This window comes from Anopheles bellator, chromosome 1 (assembly GCF_943735745.2).
Source record: "Anopheles bellator chromosome 1, idAnoBellAS_SP24_06.2, whole genome shotgun sequence".
In the NCBI taxonomy this organism is placed as follows: Eukaryota; Metazoa; Arthropoda; class Insecta; order Diptera; family Culicidae; genus Anopheles; species Anopheles bellator.
In genome coordinates, this window is record NC_071285.1 from 26,996,500 (window position 1) to 27,010,990 (window position 14,491).

The 14,491-nt window shown below is 38.7% G+C and overlaps 5 protein-coding genes across 6 annotated transcripts; 3 read left to right on the forward strand and 2 right to left on the reverse strand.

Annotated features, from left to right (window-relative positions):
- Positions 1 to 91: 91 nt before the first annotated feature.
- On the forward strand, positions 92 to 1,424 carry LOC131215584 (proteasome subunit alpha type-4). Its single transcript, XM_058209979.1, has 5 exons — positions 92 to 211; positions 344 to 549; positions 616 to 913; positions 973 to 1,096; positions 1,190 to 1,424. Exons 1-5 carry the CDS (start codon positions 209 to 211, stop codon positions 1,336 to 1,338), a joined length of 780 nt encoding a protein of 259 aa, XP_058065962.1. The 5' UTR covers positions 92 to 208; the 3' UTR covers positions 1,339 to 1,424.
- Positions 1,315 to 2,633, reverse strand: LOC131215573 (protein immune deficiency-like). Its single transcript, XM_058209968.1, has 2 exons — positions 1,916 to 2,633; positions 1,315 to 1,835 (listed from the first exon to the last, which is right to left on the reverse strand). Exons 1-2 carry the CDS (start codon positions 2,549 to 2,551, stop codon positions 1,683 to 1,685), a joined length of 789 nt encoding a protein of 262 aa, XP_058065951.1. The 5' UTR covers positions 2,552 to 2,633; the 3' UTR covers positions 1,315 to 1,682.
- A 169-nt stretch (positions 2,634 to 2,802) lies between these two features.
- LOC131215347 (uncharacterized) lies at positions 2,803 to 3,890 on the forward strand. The gene is made up of 3 exons (XM_058209735.1): positions 2,803 to 3,112; positions 3,198 to 3,458; positions 3,522 to 3,890. Exons 1-3 carry the CDS (start codon positions 2,803 to 2,805, stop codon positions 3,731 to 3,733), a joined length of 783 nt encoding a protein of 260 aa, XP_058065718.1. The 3' UTR covers positions 3,734 to 3,890.
- On the reverse strand, positions 3,766 to 6,246 carry LOC131206219 (folylpolyglutamate synthase, mitochondrial-like). 2 transcript variants are annotated; one of them, XM_058198695.1, is made up of 6 exons: positions 5,892 to 6,246; positions 5,717 to 5,750; positions 5,451 to 5,636; positions 4,878 to 5,372; positions 4,478 to 4,812; positions 3,766 to 4,407 (listed from the first exon to the last, which is right to left on the reverse strand). In XM_058198695.1, the coding sequence occupies exons 2-6, from the start codon at positions 5,732 to 5,734 to the stop codon at positions 4,014 to 4,016; spliced, it is 1,428 nt and encodes a 475-aa protein (XP_058054678.1). In that variant the 5' UTR covers positions 5,735 to 5,750; positions 5,892 to 6,246; the 3' UTR covers positions 3,766 to 4,013. The 2 variants fall into 2 exon arrangements, with proteins under 2 accessions (XP_058054678.1, XP_058054670.1); XM_058198687.1 differs by having other exon boundaries at positions 5,717 to 6,246.
- Positions 6,247 to 8,359: 2,113 nt separating this feature from the next.
- LOC131215348 (ras GTPase-activating protein raskol) lies at positions 8,360 to 14,351 on the forward strand. Its single transcript, XM_058209736.1, has 6 exons — positions 8,360 to 8,678; positions 9,372 to 9,477; positions 9,654 to 10,975; positions 11,036 to 12,888; positions 12,997 to 13,361; positions 13,546 to 14,351. The coding sequence occupies exons 1-6, from the start codon at positions 8,360 to 8,362 to the stop codon at positions 13,733 to 13,735; spliced, it is 4,155 nt and encodes a 1,384-aa protein (XP_058065719.1). The 3' UTR covers positions 13,736 to 14,351.
- The last annotated feature ends 140 nt before the right edge of the window (positions 14,352 to 14,491 follow it).

Here is a 14,491-nt window from a genome sequence, read left to right on the forward strand (position 1 = left end):
TCATTTTTGCAAACCTTCAAGCCCGATCCTTGGATTCATCAGTGTAACTCTAGGAAATGTGTTTGACAGCAATGATGACTTTTCATAATCGGCATATTTCGCTAATAGTTGGTTCTTCTACTTATTCACAACTCAGCGTTATTTCGTGACACCCAGTTTAGTTTAGCGATATTCTTACTTTTGTGCCGCTGTTAAATTCAAGAGCAAAATGGTACGTAAATAACGTAAAACATTACAAAAGTGCTCTTATGGTGTGGAATCGCCTAGCGTTTTCACTGAAAACATAATAGTTATACAGTTCGAGGTTATACTCCATCTAATAACGCAAACTCATTTCGTACAGGCGAGACGCTATGATTCCAGAACCACTATTTTTTCGCCCGAAGGGCGTTTGTATCAAGTGGAATATGCTATGGAAGCTATATCACATGCCGGTACATCGTTGGGCATACTAGCAAATGATGGTATTCTGTTGGCCGCTGAACGTCGTAATACAAACAAACTGCTTGATAATGTAGTTTTCTCCGAGAAAATCTACAAGCTGAATGAGTAAGCTATCAGGAAGCTCGATAGAAGGCAGTATAATAACCTGAATGTTTTTCCGTGTCGTTACAGTGATATGGTTTGCTCTGTGGCTGGCATCACTTCTGATGCAAATGTTCTTACGAATTTGCTTCGCGTCATTGCTCAACGCTATCAACTGGGTTACGGCGAAGGAATGCCATGCGAGCAGCTTGTTTCCCATCTGTGTGACGTCAAGCAAGCGTACACCCAATACGGCGGAAAACGGCCTTTTGGTGTTTCTATTCTGTACATGGGATGGGATAAACATTACGGATATCAGTTGTATCAATCTGATCCCAGTGGAAATTATGGTGGTTGGAAGGCTACTTGCATTGGAAACAATTCAGCGGTATGCATTTGGCAAATAATACATAATTGGTAAATGTTAATAATAATGGTATTCTGCAGGCCGCGATTTCCGCTCTGAAGCAAGAATTGAGCGATAGTGACATCACGTTAGCCCAGGCACAGGATTTGGCAGTAAAAGTGCTCTCAAAAACGCTCGACATGACCAAGCTCACATCAGAAAAAGGTAATTACGATATCGTCATTTTAAACAATGATCAAATTTAACGTTCATTTTTATTTTTCACTTCTCCCCGCTGTTCACTCTGTTGTGCAATAGTTGAGATGGCTATTCTGACTCGAGAAAATCATAAAACAGTTATAAAAATACTGTCTAGTGGAGAGGTAGATGCATTGATTTCGAAGTATGAAAAGGCTGAAGCTGAAGCAGAGGCGATCAAGAAGGAAAAATTGGGACAGAAATCCTAAGTTACATTTGCCACTCCATTCCGGAAGGTATGTTGAAGTGAGGTGTGAAGGATAGCATGTAAATGGTTCAATAAACTCACCATCAAACCCAATGATTATGTTTTTTTATGAAATTATTTTAATTACCACAATACGTTTTCTGATTCATACATTTTACGATTCATTGATTTAATCGTTTAAAATTCTTTAACAAAACTGATCGACCGATTATATGATTACCCTGTGTAACATAATCTTCTTCTTTCACGTTAAAAAGTAAAACAAATTTCACCTATCACTACTTTTATGTGTTGCTCTCCTCGGGGTCCTATTCTACCGTAGCGGGTTATCGTCGGGGCAGCGGGTCAGCTACTCAAACTCTCTTTCCGGCATTTCCATTCTCTCTTCATGTAATAAACCGTTTCTTTGTGTTTATTTTCCCACAACAATGACACTAGGCGTCCCAGCGTAGGGTTATCTTCGTTTTGAGTCCAATCCAAAAGAAAATGGTAAATTTGCTGAAAAAGAACAAGTAAACATTTCATACAGTTGCTCATACTCAAATACTTATACTAAATACTCAAACATCGCCAAATACCTCCGACAATGTTGGATTGTCTGCTTCGAAGGCATCAATTTGCCCTTCCGAGTATTCCAGCTTTCGAGCGAAGCTTTTCCATTCGTAGCCTAAATGTCTTGACACGATTTCAAGCATTTCCGGTTCCAATTCATCAGAAGACTTCATCATTTGGGTGATAGTGTTAGACAGCTTTAAATTGGCCCATTTAACGTGTTCCTTATGGTCCGTTTTACAGTCATTACACCCATTCGTTGGCTCCATAATATAGCTGTTTCCAATGTGTACATTGCTGGAGTTCTTTATGTGAAACACCATCTTAGCGGATGTGTTGGATATCGATGTTTGTTGAGGGGCTGCCAATGCATTGTAATGTACATTGTTTACCACGGTATGCGCACTCGGTTCTTCCGGGATGGCCATTGCTTCGGTTGGTACTTCCGCTAAACTAATGCCACTTCCTAATTGAGCCAATGAGGCGAATTGCTCCGTCCCGCTGATATTTGCATTCACGAAAGCACTGCCGTTGTTAGTCGAAGCAGAAACTGCCTTATTTTTCCCATCCGCCCTCGGCACTGGAGTAGCATCTTTTTCTAGCTTCGACATTAAATTTTTATCTTTATTTTTTACCGACATGAACTTAAATAACTTCGCCATACCACCGTCAATATAAACTTATTTACCAAGGAAGGGAATCATTAGAACAAAACAACAGAACAAAATTAAAGTCAAAGCTGCTGATGACGGAATTCACTACGTTAGATTATTTTGACGTTTTATTGTGGGTCCTGAATTTTGAACTGTCAAAAGTCACTAAGGTTGTTTTCATTTTGCATGTGCGAAATGGGACATGTGTTTTGAATTTGTTGTTAATAATTATTTGTATAATTATTTAAATTAGTTGGAAGATGTGGTCCGCGTATTTGCGTAAATATATGCTGCGAGTAAATCAGTCGTTTATGAAAAGAATTGTAAGAACTTCGCACGACGAATATTCTTCCAAGTCTTCTCCTGAGAGCCTTACAAAGCAGAATAAAGAGTTATCACAAAAAATACCAAGTGCCCGGTCGATCGCAGCCAAATACCAAATATTTCAAGATGAAGATTCACCAATTATCCTAGACGTAGATGAAGAACGAAAGATGCAGCATAGCGGCAAAACACAAACACAACCGATTGCTGACCCTTTCGAAATGTACGAAGGAATCGATTTTATCCGTAAGTGCTTTCTGTGATGGAGGGTGGTGGTGGTCACAGGTGCTGATCTTACAAAACTATCTATAAACGAGTTATTTGCTTGCAGGTGGTGAACAATATGTTTTTGAGATACACGATTTAGTTTCCATCTTGAAACTGAACAACGCAATCAATGTTTTTGTTTGCTCCGTTCCAAAAGAGATCAAGTATGTTGACTATTTGTGTATTGTGTCTGGTCGGAATAAAAAACACATGCTAGGAATAGCACAGTTCGTGAGAAAAGTGTATAAAATGAAACAACTTCCGCACGAATTTATTCCCAAAATAGAAGGAGAATCCTCCAGCGACTGGATGGCACTAGACCTTGGTAATATCTTGTGACTGCTCAATTTTGGACTCGGCAAATGTTGTGTTTTTATTCTATTTTTAGGGAATATTTCATTGCACATTTTTTCCGCCAAAGCACGCGAACATTACGATTTAGAATCACTTTGGACCGTTGGTAGCGAGTACGATGGAGAATGTAATAAACCAAATAAGGGGCTTGTTGAGCTGTTTGAGAAACATACAATATATCTGAAGGATCTGAAGACACTTGAACCAAGAAGATCAGTTTCTTCGTCGTCTTCCAAAGTTACTTAAATGTGTAGATTGCTTCAGTATCAGTTGTTACAATTCGTTCGTTCTGACATATCACACTGGCGCCTAATGTAAAAGGCGCCTGTGTCGACTTTGCTATGTTTGATTGGATTTACAACTGTAACACGACTGTTCTACTAGAAATAAATAAGAGCCTTCTCGCAATATTATACAAAACACCGGTTTTATTATGAATATTGTACCGGAAGGCGCTAGTGCAACCACAAAACGCGATATACCAATGCGTTACCGAATGCTCTATCAGCGGGGGGACAGGAAACGACTAACGCCATAAAACACGATCCTCCATTCTTAACGCTATAAGTGTTGCACCAAGAAGATGAATCGAACCGGTAATTAAAATGTCGCATGATTCATCGCGTGCTGGATAGTTGTTGTCAATGTAATCGAAGATTGATTTCACAGAATTATGCACGAACCCTGCAGTTTGTTTTAAATGGTTTATCCAATGTGCGTGATATTTTTCACAACGCTGTATTTGTAATTCTAGGGGAAAATTATGATTAACAGTATCGAAGATAGTACTGGAGGCAGTAAAAGCCAAATTTGGTGTGAAGAATGCTGCGTCGAAGGCAATGGTTCGCGCCAATGTAGACAAAAGTGACAAAGCATCCCGGTCACCGGTAGAATTGAAGACCAACAATCGTTTGTGCTCGCTACAAAAAAAAGAAGCAAACGTCGAATATGACAAAGGTCGATGACGATTTTAACAAATATTGTTCATACTTTGCTGATTTCGTTTTGAACCATCGTGCGCACACTGCTATGCTATCCGGTGTATGAGCGCCGTCTAGGAAAATTGTTCGCTTTCCCTCACATGGAATGATTTGTAATCTTCCGGGCCAAAAATAACAATTGACACCTTCTACAATGTTTTCAGGAATCAGCAGCTTATCGTCAAATGGTAAAATATGGGGACGTGTACGCCGAATCCAGTTCACCGCTATTTGAATTGCCAGCGATGTATTAATTTCCATCTCCGGACAGCGATTGTGCGCCATTGTAGGTATCTTCGTCCAACGATACTGTTCCAACCGAGACGGAACAATGTGTAGCTTCGCCTAGCGAAAGTAACGAATCATGAATATCGCGCGTTTTACTAAGGACACACACTACTTATCAATACATTTTTAAGGCGACATTCGTTTTCAATTACAGCAATGCATTCAGCTGGTTGCTCTGCGACAAATACTTCTGATCCTTGCTTTACGATTCCAGCTTTTTGCCAAGCAATCGCTTCCAACGTTTCTCCTAACAGCTGTGTATGTTCCAGTCCAAGAGAGGTAATGCCGACCGTCTGTGTATTTCGTATAACGTTTGTGCAATCGTACCGTCCGCCAATCCCAACTTCTATTACTGCTACATCCACAGAGCCAATGAACACGTTTAAAGCTAGCAAGGTCAGGAATCCAAAGTACGATGGCATATCCGAATCGCGTTCCTGGGCAGCGAACAGCATGTTGTAGATTTTCCAAAAATGCTCCGCAAAACGGTCTTTTGAAATCGGTTGTCCATCTAGACGGATGCGTTCCGTTACAGACACCAAGTGCGGTGAGCTATAGAACCCGGTGCGATAACCATTAAAGCGGAGAATCGATTCCACCATAGCACACGTTGTCCCCTGACCCAAGGACGGAAGCCATATTTTATTAAACGCCAAACAGCACGCGATAAGCGCGATTACGCGTGGTTTACCAACCTTTCCCTTAGTTCCAGAAACATGTATCACGGGGAGTAGATCCAACTTTTCCATTGTAATTCCGATTCGTTTTAAAAAAATTACTGTGTCGCTTGTATGCTTTGAATCGTTTTTATGCCTGCTTTGGATGGAATCCTGTAAAACGCTATTGTTGGATTGTAGTGTGTTTAACGTAGCAATAGCATTCTAGACGAATATATATGAAACAAGAAAAAGTTTAAGCGTAAGTTGATCAATCAAATCTAATATTTTTTCGGCCTTATTACCTCGTAGTTTTGCTCCATAATTTTGCTGCAGTTGCTGGAAAATGACACAGTGGAATACAAATGCATTTTTGTCCATGACGTTGTAAATTGTTTCTTCATCAGCATTGAAACTTGCTCCATCATCATTGTACGACAAGCGATAGTAGAAATCGCCAAACGAAACATCTTAACTTACCGCACTCAAATCAACAAACACTAAGTAAAACCAAACGATGGTCCGAATCCTCCGTTCGCGCTCATCAATCGAACACTAGAAGCTTTTAATGATTATCGCAATCAATCGAAGCAAATAGAAGCAGCTCGGCAAGCGATAATACAGATAACGATTATAGAACGATGTTTCACACATGTTTTGAATTACAAAAAACCGCCATGCGAGGCTATTGTTTATCTGTGAACGAGATTTTAGTTTTTCACTACACAGGCACGTGAGATCGTAATCACTTTGTTAACCCATTAGCACGTGTAATAAAGCATAATAAAGTTTATTGCAGAGTCTATGCAAACGAAAATTTTTATTCTAATTCTTATTAATTCTGTGATGAACTGTTCTGGAGCGAAATGCTATCGCAAAAATGTCAAAAAGATAAACAAACAATGATCCCATAAAGGCAAATTTATGGTACTCGACGCGTGTTTGAAATTAAACTGTCAACGTGTACTAAATCGCGCATAACCGAAAAGTTTTCTTTTCTTCATTGACTTAGTTTGCTACCTTGAAACGGCGTTTGATAAACATCAAGTGATAGAATCTTAGAAAAAGAGTGCAAAAAAATCATTAGGATTGCCTATTTTACTTCTTTGAGCCTTTTATTTATTATTATTTAAAAATTTAATAATAAAAAAGAATGAAGAAATGTCAAAGTTTTACTCGATTTCCCAGCGTCGAACATCGAAAAAAAGCAACAAGAAAAACTTGTCAGCAACGGCAAATAAGTTTTTTATTGTAAATTGATTTAACTTTTTCTCAATAGATAGAAATGGAAAGAACAATAGAACAATAGAAAATCTTTTTAATCAAAAGTGGCAGGATATGTATGAGATATTGGGTGGGATAGGGGAATAAGTCAGCCTTACGCATTGACGTGCGGAAGAAAGTGCGGAAGTAGTGTGTTAGAAAATCAAGCATTGTTTTAATGAATTAATATTGTTGTACTTAGCAAGGTATTGCGAACATTGTCTCATCATTGTATTCGTCGTATATGGTGCAAATGTCGTATATTGTGTCGTCTTCAATGAATCGAAATCACCTTAAATAGTGAGATTCCGAACATCAACAACAGTAGTGCGGCCAAAATAAATCTTACATATCTAATAATCAATTTATTCAAAGGGTAAACTATTCATACATCTTTCAGTTAAGCTACTTGCTAGGTTTGGACCATATTATCTTTAACTGGTTAACTCAAACATCACAATTATTGTACGCAAAGTGCGTTAATTTCGTGATCGTTTCGGTGCATTTGTGGCAAAGTTTGGTTTGGTGGTAGTGGTGGCAACGCGCAGAGCTTAACAGATTTTACGAGGTGTGTGAGCATTCAGCGTCGATATTGGCTGAAATGATTGTCAAAAGTGTAGCAAAGCAGGATTAAGTGACAACAATAAGTCGGGCGATATTTTTCCCAAAAGAATTTGTTGGAAAAGGTTAATTACACAGAGTTTATGCAGCAGCTAGAGTGCGGCGAGCCTTTCCTGGTCTTTACTATCAGTGGTTTGCTCAGCTCAGGCGCGTTTTGCGCAGAGTGAAATAAACAATAAACGCGTAATTATGAGAACTGTTGCTCTAATCGATTGTGAAAAATATAGGAAAGCCTGAACATAAGGAACAACATGGCATCAAGTGATGGAATGAGTGATTGAAAGATAGTGTAGGAGTTTAGTTTTGGTATTTCTATCAGACTTTCATATCTTGTGATTAGTCTTAATCTTGGAATTTGCCACTAAACACGAACTGCGCAAACTAAACGTGTGTGCGAGTGCGTACCGTGTAAAGTGTGTGTCGAACATTCCCGTGGAAAGCAAATTATGATTAATAGGAGTTAAAGCTGGCAACATTCTATGCGTTTCTCACTTTGTTGCTTATCTGATCAAAGGTTTTCTGGCTGTTGGTCGCGTAAGGATAAATTTTCTTGTGGCAAATATTACAAACGAAATGACAAGGTGCTTTGGACAGCGTCCAGTTGTAATTGCGATCCATTGTTTTCTGCTGAAACGCAGATCCGGAAAGTGATATGACGTCTGCAAAAAAATCAAACAAACAATAGGTCAAGAAGTAAATAATAGTACACTACTTCCAGTTCAAGGGTTGGAGAGTAACTTATTATCTTGACTTCGGTCCAGCAGTCCCTATATGTACTTTGTACTTATAGTTAGTAAAAAATTTGAGCACTAGTAATGCTTCATGGCTTCGTAACAAATTACATCAGTTTACCAACTTTTAATATATCTTTACAGTCTATTCACAGGAAAGTTCAGTTCAGTGGTATTGTGATCGTTGTCGCATATCGCCACCGAAACTAGCGGAACTGTGCTCAAACAATGGTTGTATAGTGTTATAGACATTATGTTATAGACTAAATTCGTGTGCACATAGAATGGTGCAAGTGTAGTTAAAATACATTGTTATTAAAAACAATGTCTAAAATGCCCAACCTTTCTGGAGATGCGCCTTCCCGTGATATGTTTACTTTGTCACGCGAACCGACAAAGAGCCCGCTTAACTTCATCCGACGAACGAATTCCATAAAGCTTTCTCGCAGTAATTCTTTGTTGAAAAATCTCACTTCGAAGTGCGTTGATAACAGTGGCGATAGTTTATATCGTTTGGGAATTGAAGTTAAAGAACTAGATAGCGAACGACTTTACCAATTGCTAAAGCAAGGGAGTGTTACAGAAGACATTTGGAGGATATTTTTTGTGCGATACCAAGAAGACAAAGAAGCGGAAACCGCAACTCTTTCAGGTAAATACAAATTCAGAGATTCTTGAGAATTTCAGGCCCTTTGTTAGCAACAATAAGAGAATTACTATTGTGCTTTGTGCTAGAATCATAAATGGTCTAATTGCCCTACTGCCAGCGGCCGGCGAACAACTCTTCTCAGTGGAATATTGGACTCCCCGCAAGATTTTGTGAATTTGATGGCCTAGCTAACTAGTCCTTTATGCCACAATTTTCCATTTACTTTAGTTAGTGAGCTTGTTATGATCAAGTTGTTTAATTTTAAAAATTTGAGTATGTCGATTGAATTGAGCCTAGTATCAAAACGAGGCTTTCTATTTTGAACACGTACACTTCAACTAAACATTTATCGAAACGACGACACTTTCTGATGATTGTTTGATTCCCTAATCCAAAAATTAAATAATTTAATGCAAAAAGTTATTTTGATGTTCAACATACATCAGGTACAGTTGCTCCATTGCATGACGAGTTTAATTTGGGATTGTCTTTTATTAATTCGGGTTTTAATGGATATAGCTCAGCTATACTACTTAAAAATTGATGCCAAAAGCTGTCAATGAAATTAAAATCAAAGTGTTTTCAAAGTGATAATGCTTCAAAAATTTCCGATTTTTAACGTACTTCAAAATTTAACTGAAAATTCCTTTAGTCTTAACAAAACATATTGATGTTTCTTTTTTTTTTTTGTTACAGACACATCGTACGACAAAAGATACCGTCGAGGATCGGCTCCCACTACACCAGTTTTGTATAAAAGGATGGAGTCAAAGTCAAGGTTTACAAATTTTTTCACTAAACGGTATGTAACCCATCAAAACAAAAAAGTATCCTTAAATCTAGAATTTAGTTTTATAATGGTGTTTAAAAAAATCCATGTTGATATTATGTTTGGAGTAAATAGATATATTAGGTTTTTAGAGGTTGAATAGGTGCATTCGCTTACTAATACAAATGTTCATTCTTTGATTATTTCAGGTCTTTCCGGTTAAACCATCTGAAGCGAACCAAGTCCGTAACTAAATTGGAACAATCTAAACATGGCTATGCCGGTCTACGTGGATCACGCTCTCACGAAAGTTTGTTGTCTAGTCACGCTGAGGGATTGACAGATCTTTCGTGTGGTTCAATTGGCGTTGCGCCGGTACATTCCTCAGTTCTCGGTCGGCGTCATTGTTTTCAAGTTTGTAGCGAATCACTTGGTGCAAGATACTATAGTTGTGGCTCGCGCCAAGAGCGCGACCTGTGGATATACAGCTTGCGCAAGTCAATTGCCCCAAATGCCTTCAATACATATCGACTGGATAACTCGCTTCATATGTGGATATATGAAGCAAAAGCACTGCCTCCGAAGAAACGATATTTTTGTGAGATAAATTTGGATAGATCATTATATGGTCGAACGTCCGCGAAGCTTAGAACTGATTTATTGTTCTGGGGTGAATTCTTTGATTTTCTTGATGTCCCTGAGCTAACGACAATCACAGTAAATGTATATAGAGAAGGAGAAAAGAACAAAAAGCGTGATAAGCACATACTAGTTGGTTCAGTCGATATTCCTATACAGGAAATTACGACGCGTATGTTCTGTGAAGACTGGTATGCTATTGTACCGGAGAAACAAAATAGTGTAAATAAGAGCTTATCCAAAGAACCTCTCCCAACGATAAGAATTAAGTGTCGATTCCAATCGATCACAATACTTCCTACGGACGTGTATCAGGAGTTTTTGGCGTTCCTCAAAGCGAACTACAAAACAATCTGCGAGATTATTGAGCCTGTCATTGGCGTAAAAGCTAAAGAAGACATTGGGCAAGCATTGGTGCTGTTAATGCACGCCCAAGGAATGGCGGCTCAATTCCTCACGGACGTCGTTACGTTGGATCTATTACGAGTCGCTGATCAACGATTGACGTTTCGGGGCAACTCGCTGGCCACTAAAAGCATGGAAGCATTTTTGAAGCTGACCGGTGAGCAGTATTTGCAAGATACACTGTTAGCTCCAATAGCAGAAATCATCGCATCGGACAGGGATTGTGAGGTGGATCCTACGAAGACGAACGGCTCGTTATTGAGGCAGCAACAAGCATTGCGCAATGCTGTGAAAACAGTATGGGAGGCAATAATCAATAGTACACATATTTTCCCAATTCAATTGCGCGACTGTTTTTCGACGTTTCGAGAACGACTGCAGGATTTAGATCGACAGGATATGGCAGATAATTTAATAAGCGGTTCAATATTTCTTCGATTTCTTTGTCCCGCAATTCTGTCACCAAGTTTGTTCAACATTACGAATGGTACGTTTTATCCATAATGATAGCTTTATGTTAAACTAATGAATGTATTATGTTTTTTAGAACTACCATCAGCCCGCGTTGCTAGGAATCTGACGTTAGTAGCGAAAACTCTGCAAACCCTGGCCAATTTTACGCGTTTTCAGGGAAAAGAAAACTTTATGGAATTTTTGAATGACTTTCTCGAGCAGGAAGCACCATGCATGAAACAATTTTTGTACGATATTTCCAATCATGCAACAAAGCAGGATGACGTTCGAGGTCTTGACTTCTCAGCATACATCGATCAAGGCAAACAGTTGTCTATTCTACACAGTTTACTATCCGACACCATGGCAAAGCTTCATATCGATCATCGCCACGAACTTTTCCCACTAACAGCGATCCTACAGTCGATAACATTAGCTAAGGAGTCCGAAGTGCACAATGTGCATTTACGAGAGTTACAGAGAAACAAGCATACGGACCCATATCAACCAACCGAACAGGATGCAAGACGCCATGTGTTACGCCATAATAATCGAGGCGATATACCATTCTTGGATCGTACTGCTAACGACAGTCTGAAGCATTCACATTCAGCATCCAGCATCTCTTTAGCAAGTAAATCTACACTGCATTCCAGAGTTTCTGATAGAAATGTTCACACAGGGGAATCGCTAGTTAAGCCTTATCAAAATCACTATCAGTCGCCCGTTGTTAGTACCAGAGGTTATGGTTCTATCGATAGCCAGTATTTCCCTGCACCCGGTGTTTCCTATTACCAACCTTCAAACGTTCTAACTATGAGCAGCATGAAAGACGAGAAAATTAAAAATCCGACAGTAAGCTCTGGAATTCGCGCTACCACTTTACCTCGTAACCCATCCACTACGAAGCAAGAAGCTGTTTTCACATATAGGAGTAACACATCGCGGGATAACGAAAATGACAAAAACGTAGATATCCTCTCGACATGTAGTTCATCAAGAAATCTAATGCGGATTGGATTGGACTCAAATAGCCCCTTCAACCGGAAAAGTCCCACACCTCTGCTAAAATCAACATCGTCATCGCTCCTGCATCCATTGGAATTCAAACATTGCAATGTTGAATGTCCTATTGGCAACGATCCAGATAAGAGCGATAATGTATGTATATGCAGAAACGCGATTGATACCATAGTCTCATCTGGAACACGGCAGCCAACTACGGAAAAATCTAATCCGTCCAATATGCCAATGAGCTTGGCTGACCTGGAAGATTTATTAAACTATGCTGACGAACAACCTGTACGTACAATGAACCAAGTAATTAAAAACAACAATGTTGACAACCGAACTTTGCACAAAACAGAAGAGCAGCTATATGACAAGCGTAGCGACACGTCTTTAGACACTATGTATTCTAATAAGGTTACGTCTATATACCCGAGCAACAAAATACACATAAAAAATTACAGCCCGACAGAGCTTGCTCAAGAAGAACAAATTCAATACTTTACCAATAAGCCAGCGACAACTGTTGATAGAGCCAAAAGGTTTAATCAAAACATAGAAAAAAACGGCATGGAGTACGTTGAACACTTCGAATATCTTCCCATGTCTTCCGGTTCTAACGTCAATGAAAATGGAAGCAACTATGGATATGTGCCGCTGAATAGTAGAAAGCAGTACCGCAGTCATCGTAGTCATCGCCAGCATACCATCATTGGTGACAGCGACGATGATGTTCCTAGTGAATCGAGCGGAGATGAGAAACTGAATCAAATCATGACAAATCATCGGCATGAGCTGGCTTCATTAACGTCTGTAAAAACGTTGTCATCAGCAACAGTAACCATTGCGAGGGCGGAAATTCATGAAACCGACTACAAGCTGGCCCGTGCGAGCGATTTCCGAAGAAGCCGTATGCCCCGAACGAACCCTACGATACAGGTAAAAATATAAATAATTTCCAACTTATTTTTAAACGCCGATTATTCACCTCCAAAATTCAAAAAGCTAAATCTCGATCGAATTCAAAATTCATTCGTTTGATTTCAGTACAAATTGGGGGATTGTTTGGACATCCATCATAGCTTACAAGACAAACATGTCCTCAGTCATTATGAACGTCGCCAATCGGAAGAATCCGATCGCACGATATCAGAAAGCCAGGCGGATATTGTAAGCGGTCCCTCTTCTTCCTCCTCATCGCAACATCAAACTAACTATGTAAAAGAAAACATGAGTCTGTGCAAAAATAGTAAATCCGTTGAGCAATGCCAAATGGAAATTCAGCGATTGCAAGCTTCTTTGGATTCGATGCGTCACAAATTAGAAATGTCTGAGGTAAAAGACGAACCCAATACCGATGTGGCAAACGTATCCCATCACCTTGACAACAGTATAAGGAGTATAATTGGAAGGTAATAACTTCTACAACACCAACATAGCCATTTTTATCATTTTGAATAATGTGTATTAAATAGTAAAAATTAAATTAACATATGAAAGTGGCTCGAAAACTTTGTTTAACATGGGATGAGGAAGGATAATTATAAGTCCAGTTCGTTCTATATAATTTAAATCTATAAATTTCTTTTTTTACAGATTGTTATCAATGGAAGAAGAACTACGTGAGGAGCAGCAGCAGATGTCATTGGCTTTATCACTTAAACAAAAAGTGATAGAAGCCCAAGGCCAACAAATTGCTGCTTTGGATGCTGCCAATAATCGGCTTCTAATTGCGCTGTCCAGCTTGCAAAATCGCTATGTAAAACAATCCAGCATTGAAGAGTAATGGGGTTACGAAGATGAAACACGCTGCACAAGCATTTTAAATTACTCACCAGTAGTTGGCAAAAGTGTAATGGTCCGACAAAAAATGATTTGATTTACTTTATGATAAGGTTGCAAGAAAAACATTCATTTAATCGATCGGTGCTTTAGTTTGAAGCATTTTATGAAAATAGTCAAGCGCATCAAGAGAGAGAGATAATCAAAACTAAAATTTAGAATTCAACCATAATGCCAAGAACACATTACCAAGGAGGATATTTTTATTTTAAATATAAATTATGGTTTATTTTATTGAATAGTCTAGAGTGTTCAAGGTCTTACATGTATGCTGATACCAATGGAACTAACATATAATCTACCAGAGTTTTTAATTTTATTGTTTAACGTAATTTCAATCGCATTACGTATTATACCATTTTGCGATGAAAATGTACTTTGAATTGAATAAATTTGATAATACAACGTTTAATTCAACCCACGATGTGTGTCAATATTTGTTTTGCTTCAAAATAATGCTATGTACGATTAAAAAGTTTACACTGTGCGTTTTACGCAAAGCACACCTATGGAAAGTATTTTTGGAGCACACATTTTTTGCAGGCCTTGCAGAATCCCACTTCTCGTAAAATTGTGTTTGTCTTGTCGAATCGCATAACTTACTGAACAACGAGATAAATAAATTAAGAAGTAGTATGATGATTTTTATATGTTTCGGATCCTGGTTTTGTTTTTTTCTCTTAAAAGAAAGTCATAACCG